Source organism: Mytilus californianus, unplaced genomic scaffold (assembly GCF_021869535.1).
Source record: "Mytilus californianus isolate M0D057914Y unplaced genomic scaffold, xbMytCali1.0.p SCAF_8, whole genome shotgun sequence".
Classification (NCBI taxonomy): Eukaryota; Metazoa; Mollusca; class Bivalvia; order Mytilida; family Mytilidae; genus Mytilus; species Mytilus californianus.
Window position 1 is genome coordinate 1,801,198 of NW_026262734.1, and position 20,396 is coordinate 1,821,593.

Genomic DNA, 20,396 nt, shown 5'->3' on the forward strand with positions numbered 1-20,396 from the left:
AGTTGTTAAACGAGAGTTGATTGGATGTCAAATAAAGGGCGGTCATTACAATCATTAAAAAAAGATGAACATGTCTATGAAGAACATTCGTGCATTTAATCATGTCAAGTATATACTAACTTGACAACCAATTATATATACAAGTAGTTAATAGTATGTTAACTGTGCAGGTCATCTGATAATTTTTTAAACATATCTTGATATTAACATGCATGTACAAGTGTCAAGTGAACTTTTTCTGCTATCATTTAATGACTGTATGAAGCTGCCTTTTTTTCTTTCTGGTGTAGACCTGATTTTTCGGTGTAATATGTGTTTATATATAGACCAATGTTGAGTTGTTTTTATGCCCGCCGTTAGGCAAAAGGGGCATTAAGTGTTACCCCTGAACGTTTGTCTTTCCATGCGTCCCATTTTTGTTGCCTCATGCAAATATTATGAAACTCATACACAATGCTCAGAACCAAAACTCGCTGACAGTGTTCAAATTTGGGCATTAAGTCACTTATCGTTTTAGAGTTATGCCCCTTTCATAACTTGGAAAATTGCAAACTTTTCATTTCCACATGCTCATTTAAGTTTGCCTCATGCAAATTTTATAAAACTCATTCACAATGCTGAGAACCAAAACTGCAGACAGAGTTCAAATTTATGCACTGAGTAATTACCTTTCTAGAGTTCTGCCCCTTTATAACTAGTTTCTGCTCTCTTAAGTTTGCCTCATCCAAATTTTATGAAACTCGTACACATGCCCCTTTTCCATTGTATTTTATAAGCCCCCTCATAATTTAAGATCGGTTCCGAGATTCATTCTTTAGCTAGAGCATTTCGAGTTATTTCCCTTTAAACACAATCAAAATTTTAATGGCAGACATTCATGACATTGATTGATTTTTGTAATTATTTTTGAACATTTTTGAAGCCATCGAGTACAAATACGATTCATGATTGAATCTAATAAGGACATCATCTACTTCATACCTCTACGAATTTAAAATGTAGAAAATTTAAAAGGAACCAGGCGATTGATTGAGTTATAAATTTACGATGCATGGGATGAACAGCGTAAACAATCCGCTGTTTGTTTATATTTTCATTTTAGATTTGACCACTTTAACTATTTGACCAGTCGAGACGACAGAGTGGGTGTGAATTTACAACTGCTTTCTTACTGTTGTTTCAATAGACAAAAAACTATACAGAATTAAATAGATAAAAAGATGAATAGCCTTATAAATTTTGTACAGTTATGATTGAAGATAATTCTGGGACATAATATATTGTATGGTAGTCCCATGGTAATTTTAGCTTTGATTGGTATAGACATGTCAGGTCCAAAAGGTATTTGGTACGAATCTTTTGTGCAGCTTAAAAGCAATGCATATGCTCCTTGCCATGCAAGTCTTGACACTTTCACAACACATCCATAGCTATATATAGACAATCAGCCTCAGTGATTGAGTATTAAAATGTAAAACTAGAGTTAATGATGAGGCAGTTGCACCATCAAGATTCTATTAGCTGAGTCTAGAAGTGATAATTTTATTACAAAAAGGAATTAAATTGAAAACCTAATATACATATCTTTATTTTTTACCAGTAAATATAAAACAATGGTATATTTGATTAAATCCCTATCCATAACAGTGCCTTTATATCTATGTAAAGGGTGCCCTTAACATGTAGTCCTCCATGTAAAGGATACGTTTAAAGTGTAGTCCTCCACTCAAAGGGTGCCCTTAAAGTGTAGTCCACCACGCAAGGTGCCCTCAAAGCATAGCCAATTGTCCTACGAGTGGCCTCTATCATCTATGCAAATTTTTATGCCATCAGTTACAATCACACAAGTTCCTGCAAAATATTGCATCACAGTTTGAAAAATTTGACGTTGTAATTAAAAGCTATTCTAGTATTGTTGTGTGACGTCAAGAGGTTATTAGGAGACACAGATCTAGGGTCTTTTGGAGACAAAATTCAGCTAAATACCAAAAGTGTAAATATTTTATTGGTTCTTTCTGCAATGTCATAACAGAAGCATTATGACATAAGTAAGTAAATTTTATTTAAAGCCAAGACGACTTTTTATTTTGTGTATATATAAGCCATATGTACACAATAAAAAAGAAATCATGAGCTCTGATAAACTCTTTTTAAAAGACTTTCATATAAAAATCATGCAGTTTCATGCATACACGTATTATACTAATAAGTAAAAAGGCATGCAAATATATTATATTTATAGACATAGGAAATGAACAGGAAAATGCAAGAATTTGAAAGTCGTCTATTTGGTTTTGTGAATACTTGATTTGTGCTTTATGAGTGAAGGACTGAGGTGAAAGACATCAGATCCACTGCTGTCTGTAAAGACATAATCACTGGAATTTCTATTAAAAAATGATTGGAAAAAAAAAGTATTTACATAAATTTGTATGTTATTACTTGTTCATCATGTTCATAGGCACATTACTTTAGACAAGTTTAATCAGAAATCCATTTTTGGTCCTAGTAATGTCCTTGTTGTCATGGTTGTAGAATGTGCTTTATTTAGCAACTTTCAGATAAACAGTAAATAAACATTATTATATATTCTGGACATGTACTTCATTTTAACTTTGATAGATAGTTGTCTCATTGGCAATCACACCACATCTCTTTATTTTTATATGTACATTTACAGATGAGGAGAATAAAAGAGTAGAGAAATTTGAATATGGATTTAAAGAAAAATGAAAAAGATGAAAATAGGTAAGATGAAAAAATACTGATTTTTCAGTAAAATTTAAACTTTTTTCATAAAATAGGTCCTCCAGCATTTATTACATGAATGAAGTTAGATTAATGATAATTATCAATGAGATAAGAAAAAAATTATGTAATTAAACAAGAAAGGACAGGTTATTTGAAAACTTCCTTGCTATACACTAAAAATATGGACTTGGAATTGATCAGTCTGTTTAAAAGTAAGGACAAAAAATATACATGTATAAATAGTATTATACAAAGATTTGGTATAGAAGTTGTACATGTTCCTGTAGAAATCGTACTACGAAGGAGATATCACATCCCAATTTATAATACTATATATAAATTAATTCAGTAAACATGGTAAAACCTTTTAGTCATTTAGTAATTTGTGGTAATAAAGTTCCTGACTTTATAATTTACCAGTTATAATTACATACAATTACATTAGAATTTGTGGTAATAAAGTTCCTGACTTTATAATTTACCAGTTATATTTACATACAATTACATTAGAATTTGTGGTAATAAAGTTCCTGACTTTATAATTTACCAGTTATAATTTCATACAATTACATTAGAATTTGTGGTAATAAAGTTCCTGACTTTATAATTTACCAGTTATAATTACATACAATTACATTAGAATTTGTGGTAATAAAGTTCCTGACTTTATAATTTACCAGTTACAATTACATACAATTACATTAGAATTTGTGGTAATAAAGTTCCTGACTTTATAATTTACCAGTTATAAATACATACAATTACATTAGAATTTGTGGTAATAAAGTTCCTGACTTTATAATTTACCAGTTATAAATACATACAATTACATTCATTGAAATCTATAATGTCACTACAGACATGGAAATAGCAATGAAAAAATAAATAAATAAACTTTTTTTTCAGATTTCCTTGCATTCTGTTGCTGAGTGACTGTTTTGGTAGGGAAGGAGTAGATGTTTCAGGATGGATAAGCATGCTCAAGATATTTCTCCATATAACTGGAGTATTTAACTGGGTTCAACAGTGGATTTTCAGGGTATTTTATGGATTAATTTATTGATGTTTATTAAAATTATATAAAAACTGGGCATTTTATGCAGAAATTTTAACATTTTCGAAACTTATTTGTACAGTTTTACATTAATGTTCAATGAATTCTTCAGTCACATAACTCGTCCTGAACATGTATGAAATATTTGCCACTGGACGTTAAGAAACCAACAATCATCCATCACAACATCAGTCACATAAGCTTAATGATGAATAATAACATGCTTATTGAGGTATATTTTTTTATTTCTTAGGATTTTCAGGGAATGAAAAATATTTTGTCAATAGTCTAGCCATTCTTATCGATGGATACTTTTTTAGCCAGGTAATTGGTTACTGGCTCCTTTTAACTTCATGTTATAATTATATTTCAGAGGAGTAGTAAAAACCCAGAGTTATTAGAAACACAGAGAAGACTAAAAAACCTTGAAGAACAGGTCAGGCAGTTAATGCTGGAACAAAAAGTAAGAATAAACTAGATACATTCCTTAGGAAAACATAAAATGCTGAAAAAAGTTACAAATTTAAGCATGATTATTATGTTAATTATACCAATGAACAATTTTTTTTCATGAAGTTTATTGTTGAACAAAATATATTTTGTCAAAGATCTATTGTTCTTTTAATTAAATATGGGGCTAAATAGTTTAAATACTGTATGGCTAGCATGTCAACACTGAGGTTGTGAGTTTATGCCCCACATTTGGCAGGTGTGTTTCAACTCCAAACTGAATAGACTAGGATTTTAAGTTTTCTGCCAAAGGTTGTGGTTTTTTCTCTGGCTTCCTCCACCAATAAATACTGATCCCCACGATATAGTCAATTAGCAATAGTGCTGAAAGTGATGTTTAAACACTAACAATCAAACAATCAATTTAACAAAAAAGACTTGCCAATGAAACTGATGGTAAGTTATACTGTTATGTTCATGACTTACACATGTTACATGTACATTTACTTGTCATTTTTTTTGTGGAAATCTATTTATTCACTAGTCTATAATTGTTTTTCTATGCCAGCTAGGGATAAGACCTTGAACAAGGAAATTTTATTTACTGATACATATGCAGGTAACTTAGTTTTGAAAAAGAGTTAACTCCCATAGTTATCCAGATTCTTTAATTGAGAAACTTGCAGTGTTCCAGCTAGGATTTCAAAAGGGCAGGGAGCCAATCATGAAAAGGGCACTTTAGCATGATGATTGATATTTCAAAAAGGGCATGTCAAAAATTGTCTTGTGTTAACTGCAGGGGTTTCAGCTAGGAGTTTTGAGGGGGTTTAGTCACTTTTACGCTAGATGAAAATCAACCTTATTTTGGGTAACAGTATTAAAGGGACCATGCAAGGACGTATATTACTAGCTCAGTCTTCCCTAGAACATTTTTGATGCATGGTAGGTCTAAGGTTAAGTTGCAATGCAGAGCGCAGTGGTGTTTTGTAGAATTATTTTTATTTCATTAGTGAAATGAATTGTGCATGTCAGTTAAAATACTACACTAGATCTGCAATACAGTCAGGAACAATACCTTACATTTTCTTCAGGGGCCAACCTGGATCCCAAAACTTTTTTCTAAGGGCCCAGTAGAAATACATCAAACGCAAATTGTCATCTTTTGAGAAATATTGAAATTGAAATGCTGACTGACCGAATTTAATGAGAAAAATTATTACAATGGTCAATTATGAAGTTTAATTAACGGATTAATGACCCATCCAATGTCGATAAGCGGATTATCTGTAATCACAACTTATTACACCTGTAAATGTTAATTAGCTGAGGGTCATAAACTTGTCATAAATATGAAGACAGGTAGAATAATTGTATTTTCATCAAAATATTATGGCAATAAAGGCATAGACTTACGAAAAAAGGCACAGGGTGGTACTCAGTAAAGGGCGGGCGGACCGCGCTGTGAAAACGACCTAGCTGGAACACTGACTTATATTTTATTCTCTTCTTGGTTTTCTCTTACCTTTATTGCCCTTATAGAGTTTTATTGACTGTCTTTAATAGTTGTCCTCATTATTCATAAAAGTACAATTTCATGGACCTTGAAAATCTCATTTGTCTTACATGTGTTTTCAAAATACTGCTTAATTGGAAGCCTCCAAGAATATTTTTCACCACTTACTTTCATCTGTGCATAGAAAAGTTCTTGTTAAAAAAGTTTTAACTCTAATTAAGAAAGGAGTAGGACCGGTAAGGGCCGATTTTGGCCTCAAATTTCAGGTTCATCTGATGACAGATTTTGGACACTTTTTAAACACAAGTGTCTACTTCAGTCGATTCAATAAGTTTATGTGAAAGATTTGAACTGGTTTAGTCATTAAAGACACTCAAATTCAAGCTTCAATATGAAAAATCAATCAAATATGAAATAATATGTCACTTTTCAGCTGGCTTTATGTCAAAAATGAAAGTGGCAGCATGCGTGTTCACTCTCAACCTTTATGTTATGTATTTTCATCAAATACAACTAACATTTAAATATTAAGAATGAACACAAATGCGGCCACTTTCATTTAAGACGGAAACTGTCTAAAATTTAACTCAAATGCTAAAATTGTGAAGATTTCAGTAATTTAGCTTGACTTAATGATGCTAGTACCCGATATATGTGCATTGTATTGTCAAAAACAGCCCATATTTATGTAACAAAGGTATTCTACTTCCAATAAATAGGTTAAAGTTTACATGTTAACAATTTTGTAAAACTGCTATATTTTGGGGCCAAAAAGGGGTCTTACTGGACCTACTCCTTTCATGCAACCCCCATACTCAGGAAGGTTAATATGAGTATAGAACAATAATAATTAACAATCATTTTCTGTTTCAGAAACTAGCTACAAATTCTGGTAGAAATAATTGTTCAGTATGTACCTGTCCAATGCATGGAAATGTGGGAGTGGTCAGTAGTGGAGGGTGTGTCCCACAAGCACCACCTCCCCCACTGCCTCCCCCACCGCCACCACCACCCCTTCCACCAGTGATGTCGTTATCAAAGAGAGTATTGGCTGAAAAGAACAACAATACAGTAAAATCAACAGATAAGTCAGTAAGTTACACAGTACAATCAACAGATAAGTCAGTAAGTTACACAGTAAAATCAATAGATAAGTCAGTAAGTTACACAGTACAATCAACAGATAAGTCAGTAAGTTACACAGTAAAATCAATAGATAAGTCAGTAAGTTACACAGTAAAATCAACAGATAAGTCAGTAAGTTACACAGAACTTACAATCAACAGATAAGTCAGTAAGTTATACAGTAAAATCAATAGATAAGTCAGTAAGTTACACAGTAAAATCAACAGATAAGTCAGTAAGTTACACAGAACTTACAATCAACAGATAAGTCAGTAAGTTACACAGTACAATCAACAGATAAGTTACACAGTAAAATCAGCAGATAAGTCAGTAAGTTGCACAATAAAATCAGCAGATAAGTCAGTAAGTTACACACTAAAATCAGCAGATAGGTCAGTAAGTTACACAGTACAATCAACAGATAAGTTACACAGTGAAATCAACAGATAAGTCAGTAAGTTACACAGTGAAATACTATAATTTACAATGCATTTATTCTTGCAAAATTTGCAATGGGATATATATCTGTATGACAAAAATAAAGACTGGCATCTTAAAACCATTATTTGTATGTAATATTTACCTTAATTACAATCATTATTCTTGTATATTTCAAACATCGCAATAATAAATGAATAGAAAAATTTCTGAATTTACAGGTGTTTTTGTTTAAAGTTCATTATACCTCCTAAACCTTACCTTGTAATGTTTCTCTTCATAAAAATTATAGGTTATTTGATCATTTATTTTAAGGCCAAATAAAAACATGTGTGGTTCCAGTTACATCCTGAAAAAAAATAGGGTTGGTAGGTTGTCATTTTATTTTATCTTTATTTCTTTTTTTTTTGGATTGTCAAAATCCGGAAAAATATCGTGTGTTTACCGAGTCCAATTCTAGTATTATACATGCCCCTACTGGAAGTTCACCATTTTCTATATGTTTGGTTGTAAAATAAACAGACATGTTATGTTTTTATTTAATTTTGTTGCATTCTGTTAAGAACTTGTTGCATTTTTAGCCGTAGTGGATACTTTTAATGGAAATTCATATGACAGAAGTCTGTGATTTTAATTATTGAAATTCACATTCCACAAAATGGGACCGTTCTAAATATATTTTTCAGAAATGGAAAAAAAGTTCTAGGGTCAGTTGGGTAACTGGAACCACACATATATTTTTATTTGGCCTAATAACAATAACATACACATGATAAAGCCATAAAATTTGTCAAAATGAAAAACACATGACCCATTCTAGGTTAGTTTATTGGTATAATATAAAAATGAAAAGATGTGGTATGATTGACAATGAGACAACTTTACACTAGAGTTCGAATGACATAGAATTTAGCAACTATAAATTTGCTAAAAGTCCAAGCTTAGCTGTCACATTTTGTAATACATATAATAACACTTTTGTATTGATGACGTTTGCTGTCATGCCATGGTTGATGGTTGGACTTATTGGAAACAACATATGCAATTGCAGTTGACATTTTTTGGATATTTCAAATGATGTAATTTGAACATTAAATGAGTATTGCAGTAGAGTAGTTATAACAGTACTGTATTTGGAGAGCGAATTTGAAGGTCGCAAATATCTAATTTACTGGCCTTGCTCCCGATCACCAGTAAAACTACGTTTGTGACAGTCAAATTCACAATTGACCGTTGCAACTCTTCAAAACAGTGCTGTTTTCATGAAGTATAAGAGCCTGCATAATATTTGAACTTAAGACTTATTATCAAACTTGATTTTTTTGGGGTAATAACCTAAAGAATCAATAAAAATTTCTTTCAGTTTGAAAGATGATAAAATGTGGGTTAATGTAATTTCGTTTAAAATTTGATGTGTTCATATAAGACTAATTTCACCTTCATTTTCTGTAATTCTGTCACACAGTTATAATTTTTACTCTTATTGAAGCTGTAGTTAGTGTTGTGATTTCTACGTTATATAATTTAAATGACAAAATTTGTTTCAGAAGAAGAGTCCTTTGAAGTCCTTAGTGTTAACACCAGCCGACCTTCAGCAGATAAAACTCACCACTCCTAAAGAAAGACATCCTTCAGAAAATGTAAGATATCTTATGAATAACCAGGCTTCCCACATAAAACAAATGTTATCTGACTGAACTTTAATACAGCACCCTTTATTTCAATACATGGCAATCACATTCATAACAAAGGTATGATAAATCTGTCTTATAGCAAGAAGAAATTATAGATAAGCAACTCAGGTGACAAGTGTTTGCCACAATGTTAGTTTTCTTTTACTAAGAAGAGGGCGCCCTTACTTCTTTTCAAAATTTTGAATCAATTGTCTGATATTTTATTAAAAGTTCAAGCATTTACTGATAACATGGATAAATTTGCCTCAGTAAAGATTTCATCATTCTTCTTGTATCAATTTAAAATTACTTTGAATCTGCTTAACAATGTATAATGGTATTATTCATTTAAATTTAATGTTTCTGACTGCTGCTGCTGCTGTATTCTTTCAGCTATAAGTCCTTTGAATTTTGCAGTGTTTAATAAATTTAACAGTATTTTTTATTATTTGGGTGATTTGTATAAAAATAAGAAGATGTGGTATGATTGCCAATGAGAAAACTCTCTACCAGAGACCAAAATGACATAAAAGTTAACAACTATAGGTCACTATACAGCCTTCAATAATGAGCAAAACCCATACCACATGGTAAGCTGTAAAAGGCTCAGGAATGACAAATGTAAAACAATTCAAACTTGAAAACTAATGGCTTGATTTAAGTTCATAACAATAAAAGAAAACAAATATGATATACAGCAACAAACGACAACCACTGAATTACAGGCTCCTGACTTAAGACAGGCACATACAGAAAGATTTGGATTACTTTAACACTCTCAAAGTGTTCTAAAATTAATTATTATAACTTTTAATATTATTTATGACAAATTTTTCAGAGGAAATTCCTCAAAACACAATTTACGACAAGTGACGAAAAAGTCTTTTTGCTGTTATCATGTGACAAAAACAATTATACAGTAATACAGAAAGTACACAACTTGTTATGGTACTAACTGCCAAAACAAACAAAGCACCTACCATAATTTAGATTATAATAAAAATTACTGATATTTGTCCATGTCTATCTAGACAATGTAACTAACAATATGTAATTACTTTTCAGGGAAAGAGAAATGCCAATGGTTGTATGCAGCCACTGATTACAGAAGATGATCTGAGGAATAAATGTCTAAACAAAGTTATACTGACTACGCCAAACAAAGAAAATGTCAAACACAGGTTTATCTCTATCTTTTTCATGAATTTGCACATAATATAGAAAAAATACAGTTATTTCTAACTTCGAACGTTCACATTTTGGTTTCCATGGAGATTATTTGACTCCAACCTTCACTCATGTCATGGTCTATTTACAGTTTAGACAAAATTCCTCAAGAAACACAAAAATGTTTGGGAGCCTGTTTATATTGCAACATTTAAAAAACATTAACGTAAATTCAAAATTATTGCGTGCATTTATTATAGCAAATTTTGAAGAAAAGTAAAAAATGCGAGATTTATTATAGCAATTTCATGAAAATCTGCGTACATATATACATGTATCAGAGATCAGAATGCGAGTTCTTATTATTGCGATTATGACCCAGACGCATTATTCACAATAATAAAAACCTCACAATAATATCTGAATTTACAGTATTCTGAACACTATAAATTCAGAAATTGTCATAACAAATATGTGAGATAAATTATTGCCATTTCAGGAAATGCTGCAAACAAATAATGCTATCAAATGCAAGTTTATCCTGTCACAATTTTCACGATAATAAAAACATCACAAAAATTTCAGAACTTGTGGTATTAAAGTCATAGAGTAGCTTTTTATAGATAGTTTAAATGAGTTCTATTTTATTCAAATAATACTTTTGAAGATGAACAAAAGACATTTGTACCAGAACTTACAAACAAGTTAATACAGATTTGTATATTTATAAAGTTTAGATAAATTAATTTAAACAAGAGCTAACCAAGAGTTGATTCACACCACATTGATGTTTTTTTATGGACTATGTTAAAATAGAAATAATTTGCTTTTTACAACTTCAATTTTTTTAGGTTAGCACAAGAAGTATTGAGTTTTAGGTTAAAGAAAACTGAAATGAAGAGGTAAGACAATTGATATTAATTTGTGCACAAACAGCAGAAAACACAGAAATCAAACTATGACAATAGATTCCTTGGTAATGGGAATAGAAATTACAGTACAGAAAAAGATTGTACTGATTTATAATTCATTTTATTTACACCATAGATGTGTGCCTCTGTTCCTTTATATATGAAATACATATGGCAAGTCCATTGCTGTTAACAGGGGTTCATCCTCAGTGAGTCCATCTGTTTTTAATCACAATTTTGATTGGATGACATCATAAATTTTATTGGGGTTGAATACATGGTTTACTGATCTGTAAATAAAGAAAGCTACCATTTTGAATTCCGTAATTTATTGGTTTATGATAATAAACAAACTATCAAGTCTCATCTGAAATCTCCTTTCTGTCAAAGCTTATTTAATTCTTAAGTGTTCATAAAGCTTAAAAAAAGGACCCAAAATTCAGAAAGGTTTTGTGAAATACAACTAAGTTCTTCTATTCCTTGGGTAGAAAATCCTTAATATTTTGAAAAATTCAAAGTTTTGTAAACAGTTAATTTATAATTATGACATATCAATGATAATTCATGTCAACATAGAAGTGCTAACTACTTGACTTGTGATACACTCTGGAGACCTCCTCCAGCAGCGGCATCGACCCAGGGATTTTAAATAAACTAATTATAGATACCAGGATTTAAATTTTGTTAGCTGGATGCGCGTTTCGTCTACAAAAGACTCATCAGTGATGCTTGAATCAAAAAAGTTAAAACGGCCAAATATAGTGGGAAGTTGAAGAGCATGGACGTTTATCTATGAAACTGTTAAGGTTCCAAAAGCAAGATCATTATTTGGGGGAATTTTCGATTCATGAGAATTTAAGACCAAAATGATGTCTTAAGGTGGATGGGCGGTCTTAATTAAAATCCATAGAATTTTTTAGTAATTTGTCAAAATGTAGTTTTTATCATGCTTTTTTTCCAAAATATAATTAAAAGTATGGGTAACCAGACTTTTTTTCACACTACAGGTTGTGCAATATTGTCAGATTTTGTATAGATTATGCATGGAAAATCAATTTTGTGTGATAAAATGAAAACTACACCATAGAATTTTAAGATAAAATGTTAGAAGATATCTCTTGTAACATGCTTTCAGATAAGAAAAAGAAAAAATGGGATCACCGGACTTGTTTTCTTGCTACATATTAAAATAGGTTAATTCACAACACTTTCTATTATAAAAACTGCTTTATCTGAGTTATCTCCCTTACTATATGAGTTATCTCCCCATATGTGGCAAAGTTGAAAAAAAATGAATCAAACAAAAATATTGTGTTTTATAGAAAATACACCCGTAAATATGACAAAACACATAATTTTCTATATTAACATGAAAAGTCTAACACATGAATTACATATTACTCAAAAAATTTGCACATTTCATTAAAGATCTAGACCAATTGTAATCTGCTACTTAAAATCCAAGATTTTTATTTTGTATTAGAATGAAGATATCTGTATTTGTGTTTTGAGCTTGTCTTCATAAAACTGTCACAAATATCTGTTTACCTAGCTCTGCTACACATTGCTAGATAAACTTAATTTGTGATAATATAATTTCCTGTTTACATAATATCCTAAATGTAACACTAAGCTAGGGAATATTCAAAATTCTATATATATATAAGAAAATCATACCATTTATGCAGGTCATGCGTCCATTTCTCTGAACTAGTAAACATTATTGTTTAGGTGCCAGCTTAAGCCAACCTCCTGGTACGGCATATTCTCACTGCGTTGAAGACCCATTGGTGGTCTTGGGCTGTTTTATGCTCTTTGGTCGGGTTGTTGTCTCTTTGACACATTCTCTGTCTCCATTTTCAATTCTAATATAACTTGACAACTTCATTGGAATTATTTTTTTGTTTTTATCATTTTAAAAGTTTTGCTTAACTATGAAAGGCAAATATCAGTGAATATTATCCCTTGTAGAATATTGATTTCACTTGATTGCTCTTGCACTGTAATACCCTATTTAGGATAATGTTCACTAATATTAATGCAATATCATATATTATTGATTAAATGCATTTTATCCTGTAAAATGCCACTTGACATTAAGCAAGCAATAATCAAACAAAAGGATCAGAACATTAAAAAAAACATAGTTAAGAACTAAATCTACATGTGACTATCAGCAGTGCAGTTTTTCTATACATTATGAATTGCTGTATCTAATCAAAGGAAAGAATATATAAGTCAAATATATGTTTTACAGAAGTCCAGGAGGAACCCCACTGGTAAACAGAAAGAGAAAGTTGAGAAGAGGGAGTGGTTTAGCGCCAGTCATGGCAACAGCACTAAGAAAAAAATTCATAGTAAGAATTATTCTATTAAATATGATATAAAATGTAAGGTGAATTATGATTGGATGACGTTGTTGTCAATTCCATTGTTGAAGGTCAGAGTAATTTGAAACATCAATGTGTAATCATAGGACAAAAAAAAAATCAGTGCTGATCAATTATTTTTTTAGGAGTTGTGTCTCTTAGAGATGTAAGTACTATAGAAAATTTAATGTAAGGCCTTTCACATGTACAGTTCTTGCCATATATTTATATCAACGGTTATATCAGCAATGTCTCAGACTTGTTAAAAAATCAGTGCCGTTCAAATATTTTTAAAGTAGTAATGCACTTTGGAAATCTTTAAAATTATATAAAAAATTGCATTGTAAGTGCTTTCAAGCCTACTTTTCTCTACAAAAATTTATAAAAGATTTAAAGGTTAAAAAAAACAAGTTTTTTTAGTTATTGCCCATGGACAGATAAAATATGCAAAGCAAGGAACATTGGAACTCTGTTCTATTATATTAATTATTAAATTCTGAAATTGAACAGTATAACTTGACAAATAAGCGAATAATTTTATGTTTCATCTCTTTCAGACAGTACACAGCAGTCCAAACACATCTGACAGTTCTGTAAATAGTCCTTTGTCAACAGATACAAGTCCTTTTGTTTGAATTAGCTATTCTCCATATCTAGTCTTTATATTTTCTTAATTTGACAGCTACATGTACATTGGATTTATCTTATATCTGAATACCCCGGAACTTTAAAGAGTTATCTACCTTTGATACAATTTAATAGAGGTGCATATGGGAGATGATTTTTGATTAGAATAAATCATATAATAAATAGTCTCCCTCTAAGACAAAAGGGAAGTAATAAATTTAACTTTGTTGAATGGGGAATTACTATATCTCATTTAAAGGAGAAGAGGAAATAATTCCTAGAATTTCTAAAGTTTGCATAAAGAGATATAACCAATTGGAAGAGTCCAGCAAATATGCATACATATGACCAGTTTCAGTAGTCAGCCATACGTTGCTAAGACTGGTGTTGAAGCTTGTGATAATTTAGGGTTTATTGTATTGCTTGATAGCAAAGCTGTAGTGACACATGAGATCACTTTTGTTGTTGGCCGCTTCAAACTTATCACGCCCACAACTCCTTGAAAAGACTTTACCCAATTCAACCAAACTAGCATATTTTCTTCTTCAGGACATGGAGATGTGCACCTGCTATTTTGATTTTTAATCTGAATGATTGTTGGGATTTCCCATAACAAAAACATGTTCGTAACAGTTCCTTCTTATTGTCCCCTGCCTGTTACCTTTTTTTTGTATGTGATATACAATGCATAGATATTAATTATTAATGAACATATTGAATAATTAAATGTTCAACTGCTGAAGTAATACTACTGTCTTTAAATCTTTTAATCTTGACATATAATGGATGTTTTCCATTTCATAGTCTTCAATTTGAATCAAGAAATTGGTATCAGTTATTTAATTTTCTTGAGTCAACCAATATTTGATCCGTAATGACTTGTGTATCTAGAATAAACATGTTTTCAAGTGTGAGAGAGTTAGGGCATCAGTAGCCTTTATATTAACTGGCTGTAATCTTCAGTTTGTCTTTGAATATAAGGGGTTATTTATATGATATTACCAAATCAGTCTCTTTAATTTATAAAATTGAGAACTGCTTATATTTCTAAAGTTTGGGTGTTATTAATGAGAAATTGTACAAAAAAAGGACGATATTTTAATAGTTATTTGAAGAGTTGTATTACATGATTATTGTTACTCATTATAATATTAACTAGATTAGAAATTTATCAAAAGAAATGTAATTGTACTTGAAAAAAGTAGATGTGGAAAACAATTATATTATTTTTAATTTTCTTTCCTGCAGATTCCTTTAATTTTAGGGGCTACCAATTGTCATAAATATATTTTTGTAGATACTAGATTTCTTTGTTTTGAAATTCTTCACTCAATTCTATTTACAAATTTGTATTTTTTGTTGTCACATATACTTAAAACTTTAAGCCAATGTTCATTATGAAGAGAACTGTTTAAGATACATATAACAAATTAGATTTCATGGTTCACTGATTTTAAAGTATTGGTTTACGGTCAAGTTACAGTAAATTGGTTGGGTCTGATTCAACTATAGTCTTTATAATACCACATGAATACTAAATCCACAGTATTATGTAATTTTTTTCCCCAGATAAAAGCTTATTATTTATACATTTATAATTATTTATATTATATATGATATTTCATGAAAACTATTGATGCTATGATTTGTATATTGCTTATGTCTTTCAAATATAAAGTCTTTCAGAATTCGTTGATTACTTTCTGTTATTGTGCAGTGCATTCATTAATACCCGGTACCCGGTACTTTTACCCACCTACGAAAGCCTCTGGTACCGGCAGAAAAAATAAAAATACAAAAAAAAAATGTGTAAAGTTCTTTTGAAGATCGTTCAAATCTAATTTCTTTCATTCCTTGACAATCTCCGTTCTACGCCGTTCATGTGTATGTTTATAGGTGTCTTCGTCGAGGTCCGCGTTAAAGTATAGATCTATCTTCTGCCAATTTAGGCACACCTCCAAAGTAGGAGAAGTGATAATTACAAACCATGTGTCTGTATCTGTATCGTAAGAGCGCTTTAAAATGCGACGATTTAGCAGTATATTTTCAAGCGGCAAATTGTTGATGAATTTAAACAACAACAGCAATATTATGTCTAATAAAAGGAAAGCAGCTTGTATCACAGATTATTTTATGAATAAAAGGTTTAATAAAGGTGAACATTCTATGAAATTCAGAAAAATCGTTAATCGTATCAAATCAGTTCGTTTCCCGTTGGACATTGTCACTGATCTCCATTTTCACGATATGTGTTCTATGTTGTGATTGAATTTTTTAATGTAAGACATCGTGAAACATTTTACAATCTGAACTAACATAACTGTTATGTTTACAAAATATAACATCTGACGAGATTTAAGACTTCTAAAATTAAAAAAAAAGACAGCTAAGAAGAAGTGAAAAATTTTTTTTTTTTACTTACTATAGTCAAGAATCCTATGATTAATTTGCCCCCCCCCCCCCCCCCCCCCCCCCCCATTTCACAATCACCCCTTTTTATGAATATTAAAGTTAAGTGAAAGTTGAATACATGTTGTTTTTTTCGGACATGAACAACCATCACAACACTTAGCATATATCAAAAACGTTTGTTTGTTGTTTTGCATGAGAGCATGTTTATTGTTTATTTTGTTTAATTGTTTGCATGACACTGTTAAATTACTTACACAAACAATTGACACAGTTATGATTATAACAAAGCAATAAAAAAAAAGTTACAACAAGTTTTATTATCAATTTTTTTTAATAATATACTATGTAACTTATGAAATTTCATTCACAAAATTGAACAAATGCAAAACATTTAATAAAAGTATAAAAACGAACAAAACATTTAAACAACATTTCACATGAAACCCCTGCGTTATAGGTCATACCATGGAAGTATTATATTGACAATATAATACTTCCATGGTCATACATATTTTATAACTGATTACAAAATAATTATAAGCAATGTATTTTCAGATGATTACTCTAGCATGTCTAGAAAAAAAACAATTCAATGTTAACTTACCCAAAATTGAAGCAAATATTACAGACTTTACCCTATTTTTTTAAGCAAAAAATTAAGGCTGAAATCCCTAAAATCCATGAGCTTCCGGGGGGCTTTGCCCCCCTGGTCCCCCTACCAGGGCTAGCCCTGGACCCACTGGGGGCCTTAAGCGGCCCCCAGACCCCTTGCCGTTTAAGTTTGGTTCCCCCTATAATCTCAAAGGTACCTCCAGTCTAAAAAAATAATGAAACCCCTGATTGTGTACGACAATTCTAACCAGTTGTTAAGAATAAAATCATATGACATTGTCCTGATTCTATTTTATGATAAATTATAGGTTAGATTTACCATAAAAAACATTGATATCTATTGAGAATTGACATTATACTCCAAAAAAGAATAACGCACTGTACACTTAGAAATCATTAGTTAAAATTGGTAAGTTGCAGGGCAGAGGTCACTGGTAAAACAGGAACTGACCCTTCTAGAGCATCTGATTTCACACCCATGTTTTGGTATATTTTGTATTGCTCATTCTTTAGTTCATTGTTTTATGGACAGTTGTGTATTTTCATAAATTTTACTAGTCTGTCAGAAAGACTTTGGGTAGAAAATATTCATGAAAGATTTCTTGGATTCTATGAAACGAAATAATTTTATATTTGGTCTGCAGCTTGAAAAAGTTGAGTTGTAATATGAAAGCAATTGATACATCTCCTCTGCAACCAATTTCTGTTTGCCTATGGTTTTTAATTTTACGACACTCATTGTACAGGGAAAGATTTTGTCAAAGTTTTCATTGCTTTAAAAAGATCTTCTCCCCTTTAACTACTAAACCAATTTCAGCCAAACCTGGGGTGAATGGTCCCTAGGGTATGTAGTATAAAGTGTTTTTTTTTCCTCCAGTTAATCAAACCTGGACGCCATGGCTAAAATAAAAAGATAGAACATAAGGGTAAAATAAATTGATTGTCTTATATCTCAAAAACTATAAAAGTTAGAAAAAATCTGATTTTTACATTTTTTTTGAGTTTTTTGCAGAACCTATGATAGGGAGAAACTTTACATGGCAAAAATGTTCATCAAATAAGTCAAACATGACCAAAATCATCAATTAAACCCTTATAGGAGTTATCACCATTGAAAGACAATTTCTTTAGTCTTTTGCAGGAACTATGATAGAGAGAACTTGATGGAATTAAACATGGTTTTATAGCTAGCTAAACCTCACTTGTGTGACAGTCTACAAAGAGACCAACATGACTGAAATTAATCGTGCATTACTGCAGGAGAAGTTGTGCTTAAATGATGATATTTTTAGCTCACCTGGCCCAATGGGCCAAGTGAGCTTTTCTCATAACTTGGCGTCAGTCATCGTCCGTCTTCCATTAACTTTTACAAAAATCTTCTCCTTTGAAACTACTGGGCCAAATTTAACCAAACTTGGCCACAATCAGCATTAGGGTATCTAGTTTTAAAAATATGTCTGATGACCCCGCTTGCCAACCAACATGGCCGCCATTGCTAAAAATAGAACAATGGGGTAAAATGCAGTTTTTGGCTTATATCTCTGAAACTAAAGCATTTAGAGCAAATTTGACAACGGGTAAAAATGTTTATCAGGTTTAGATCTATCTGCTCTGAAAACCCTGTGTTGGGTTGCTGCCCCTGAACTGGTAAATTTAATGAAATTTTGCAGTTTTTGGTTATTATCTTAAATATTATTATAGATAGAGATAAACTGTAAATAGCAATAATATTCAGCAAAGTAAAATCTACAAATAAGTCAACAAACCAAAATTGTCAATTGACTCCTTAAGGAGTTATTGCCCTTTAAAGTCCATTTTTCGTAAATTTTTGTAATCTTTTACAAAAATCTTCTCCACTTAATCTACTGGGCCAAATAGAATTAAACTTAGCCACAATTTTCAATAGGGTATCTTGATGGAAAAATGTATCCGATGACCCTGTCATTCAACCAACATGGCTGCCATGGCTGAGAATAGAACATAGGGGTTTACACAGACTTTTGGGAGCCTCTAGTTCTCCTCTGCAACAAAAGTCGCAGAATGCAGGATATAAGGTTACAATCTGACGAATGCGCTAACTATTTGTATAAAGCTTTATATTTCAAAAAGGTAGAAGACCTGAATGCTTCATACCTTGTATACAAATACGTTATGTTACAAAGTTTCTGTCTGTCAAATGTCCATTGTAATTGACCTCATTTTTATAATTCAGCGACTGCTTGAAAACATTTGTATTTTCGTCATGTGAATTTCTTACTTATTATCAGTGATAAAATAAGTATTTAGTATATGGGTTCCTTGCAAGGTCTACCAGTTCATATCAGTCAGACCGTGTTCACCTGATGCGACCTCATATCATGGTTCAGTGATCAAGGTTAAATTTTGATGGGTCAAGTCTCTATCTTAAATACATTAATCATGAGTAATAGTTCAACTAAAATAGTATGGACTGATTGTAAGGCATATATGTCTAACTGGCAGGTTTCATCTGACCTTGACCTCAATTTCATGGTTCATTGAACAATGTTTAGTTCCTGTTGTTTGGTCTATTTCTCATACTATAAGCAATGTGTACATATCTACCTGGCAGGTTTCATATGACCTTGACCTTATTTTCATGATTCAATGGTCAATGTTAAGTTTTCATGGTTTTGTCAGTTAATCAGATGCTATAAGCAATAGGTAAACTATATTTGGTGTATGGAATGATTGTAAGGTGTAAATGTCTATCTGGCAGGGTTCATATGACCTAAAAAATTGACCATGACCTTATTTTCATGATTCATTGGTCAATGTTAAGTTTTCATGGTTTTGTCAGTTTATCAGATACTATAAACAATAGGTAAATTATATTTGATGTATGGAATGATTGTAATGTGTACATGTCTGTCTTCTTCTAGTAACGGGTCACCTTCAGCTGGTTGGCCATCCTGCTACACTTTTGGAATGGGCATGAAATTTATTTTTAAATTCAATTAACAAAAACAATTACTGGGTGCAAGTAAAAACTTGTCATATGAGTTTAATGATGGAACTGAGCCTTGGAAGATTCAGGACTGGGGGCAGAGACAGTACAGTAAGGCAAGGTGTTTCAGCTCCCTTATATTTTTAGGATGTCTTGACAGGGTTCATATGACCTTGACCTCGTTTCAATTGGTCATTGGTCAGTGTTAAATTTTTGTGTTTTCATCAGTTTATCAGATACTTAAAGCAATAGGTCAAATATATTTGTAGGTGATTGTTAGGTTTACTTGTCTGTCTGGCAGGGTTCATATAACCTTAATTTTCATGGTT

At 31.4% G+C, this 20,396-nt stretch overlaps 1 protein-coding gene across 2 annotated transcripts; it reads left to right on the top strand.

Moving 5' to 3' along the window:
- The first annotated feature begins 24 nt into the window (after positions 1-24).
- Positions 25-15,771, top strand: LOC127710500 (proline-rich protein 11-like). 2 transcript variants are annotated; one of them, XM_052216393.1, is made up of 10 exons: positions 25-153; positions 2,681-2,748; positions 3,658-3,790; positions 4,179-4,268; positions 6,642-6,860; positions 8,879-8,971; positions 10,070-10,185; positions 11,023-11,073; positions 13,340-13,439; positions 14,009-15,771. In XM_052216393.1, the coding sequence occupies exons 2-10, from the start codon at positions 2,714-2,716 to the stop codon at positions 14,084-14,086; spliced, it is 915 nt and encodes a 304-aa protein (XP_052072353.1). In that variant the 5' UTR covers positions 25-153; positions 2,681-2,713; the 3' UTR covers positions 14,087-15,771. The 2 variants fall into 2 exon arrangements, with proteins under 2 accessions (XP_052072353.1, XP_052072354.1); XM_052216394.1 differs by having other exon boundaries at positions 25-108.
- Positions 15,772-20,396: the final 4,625 nt, after the last annotated feature.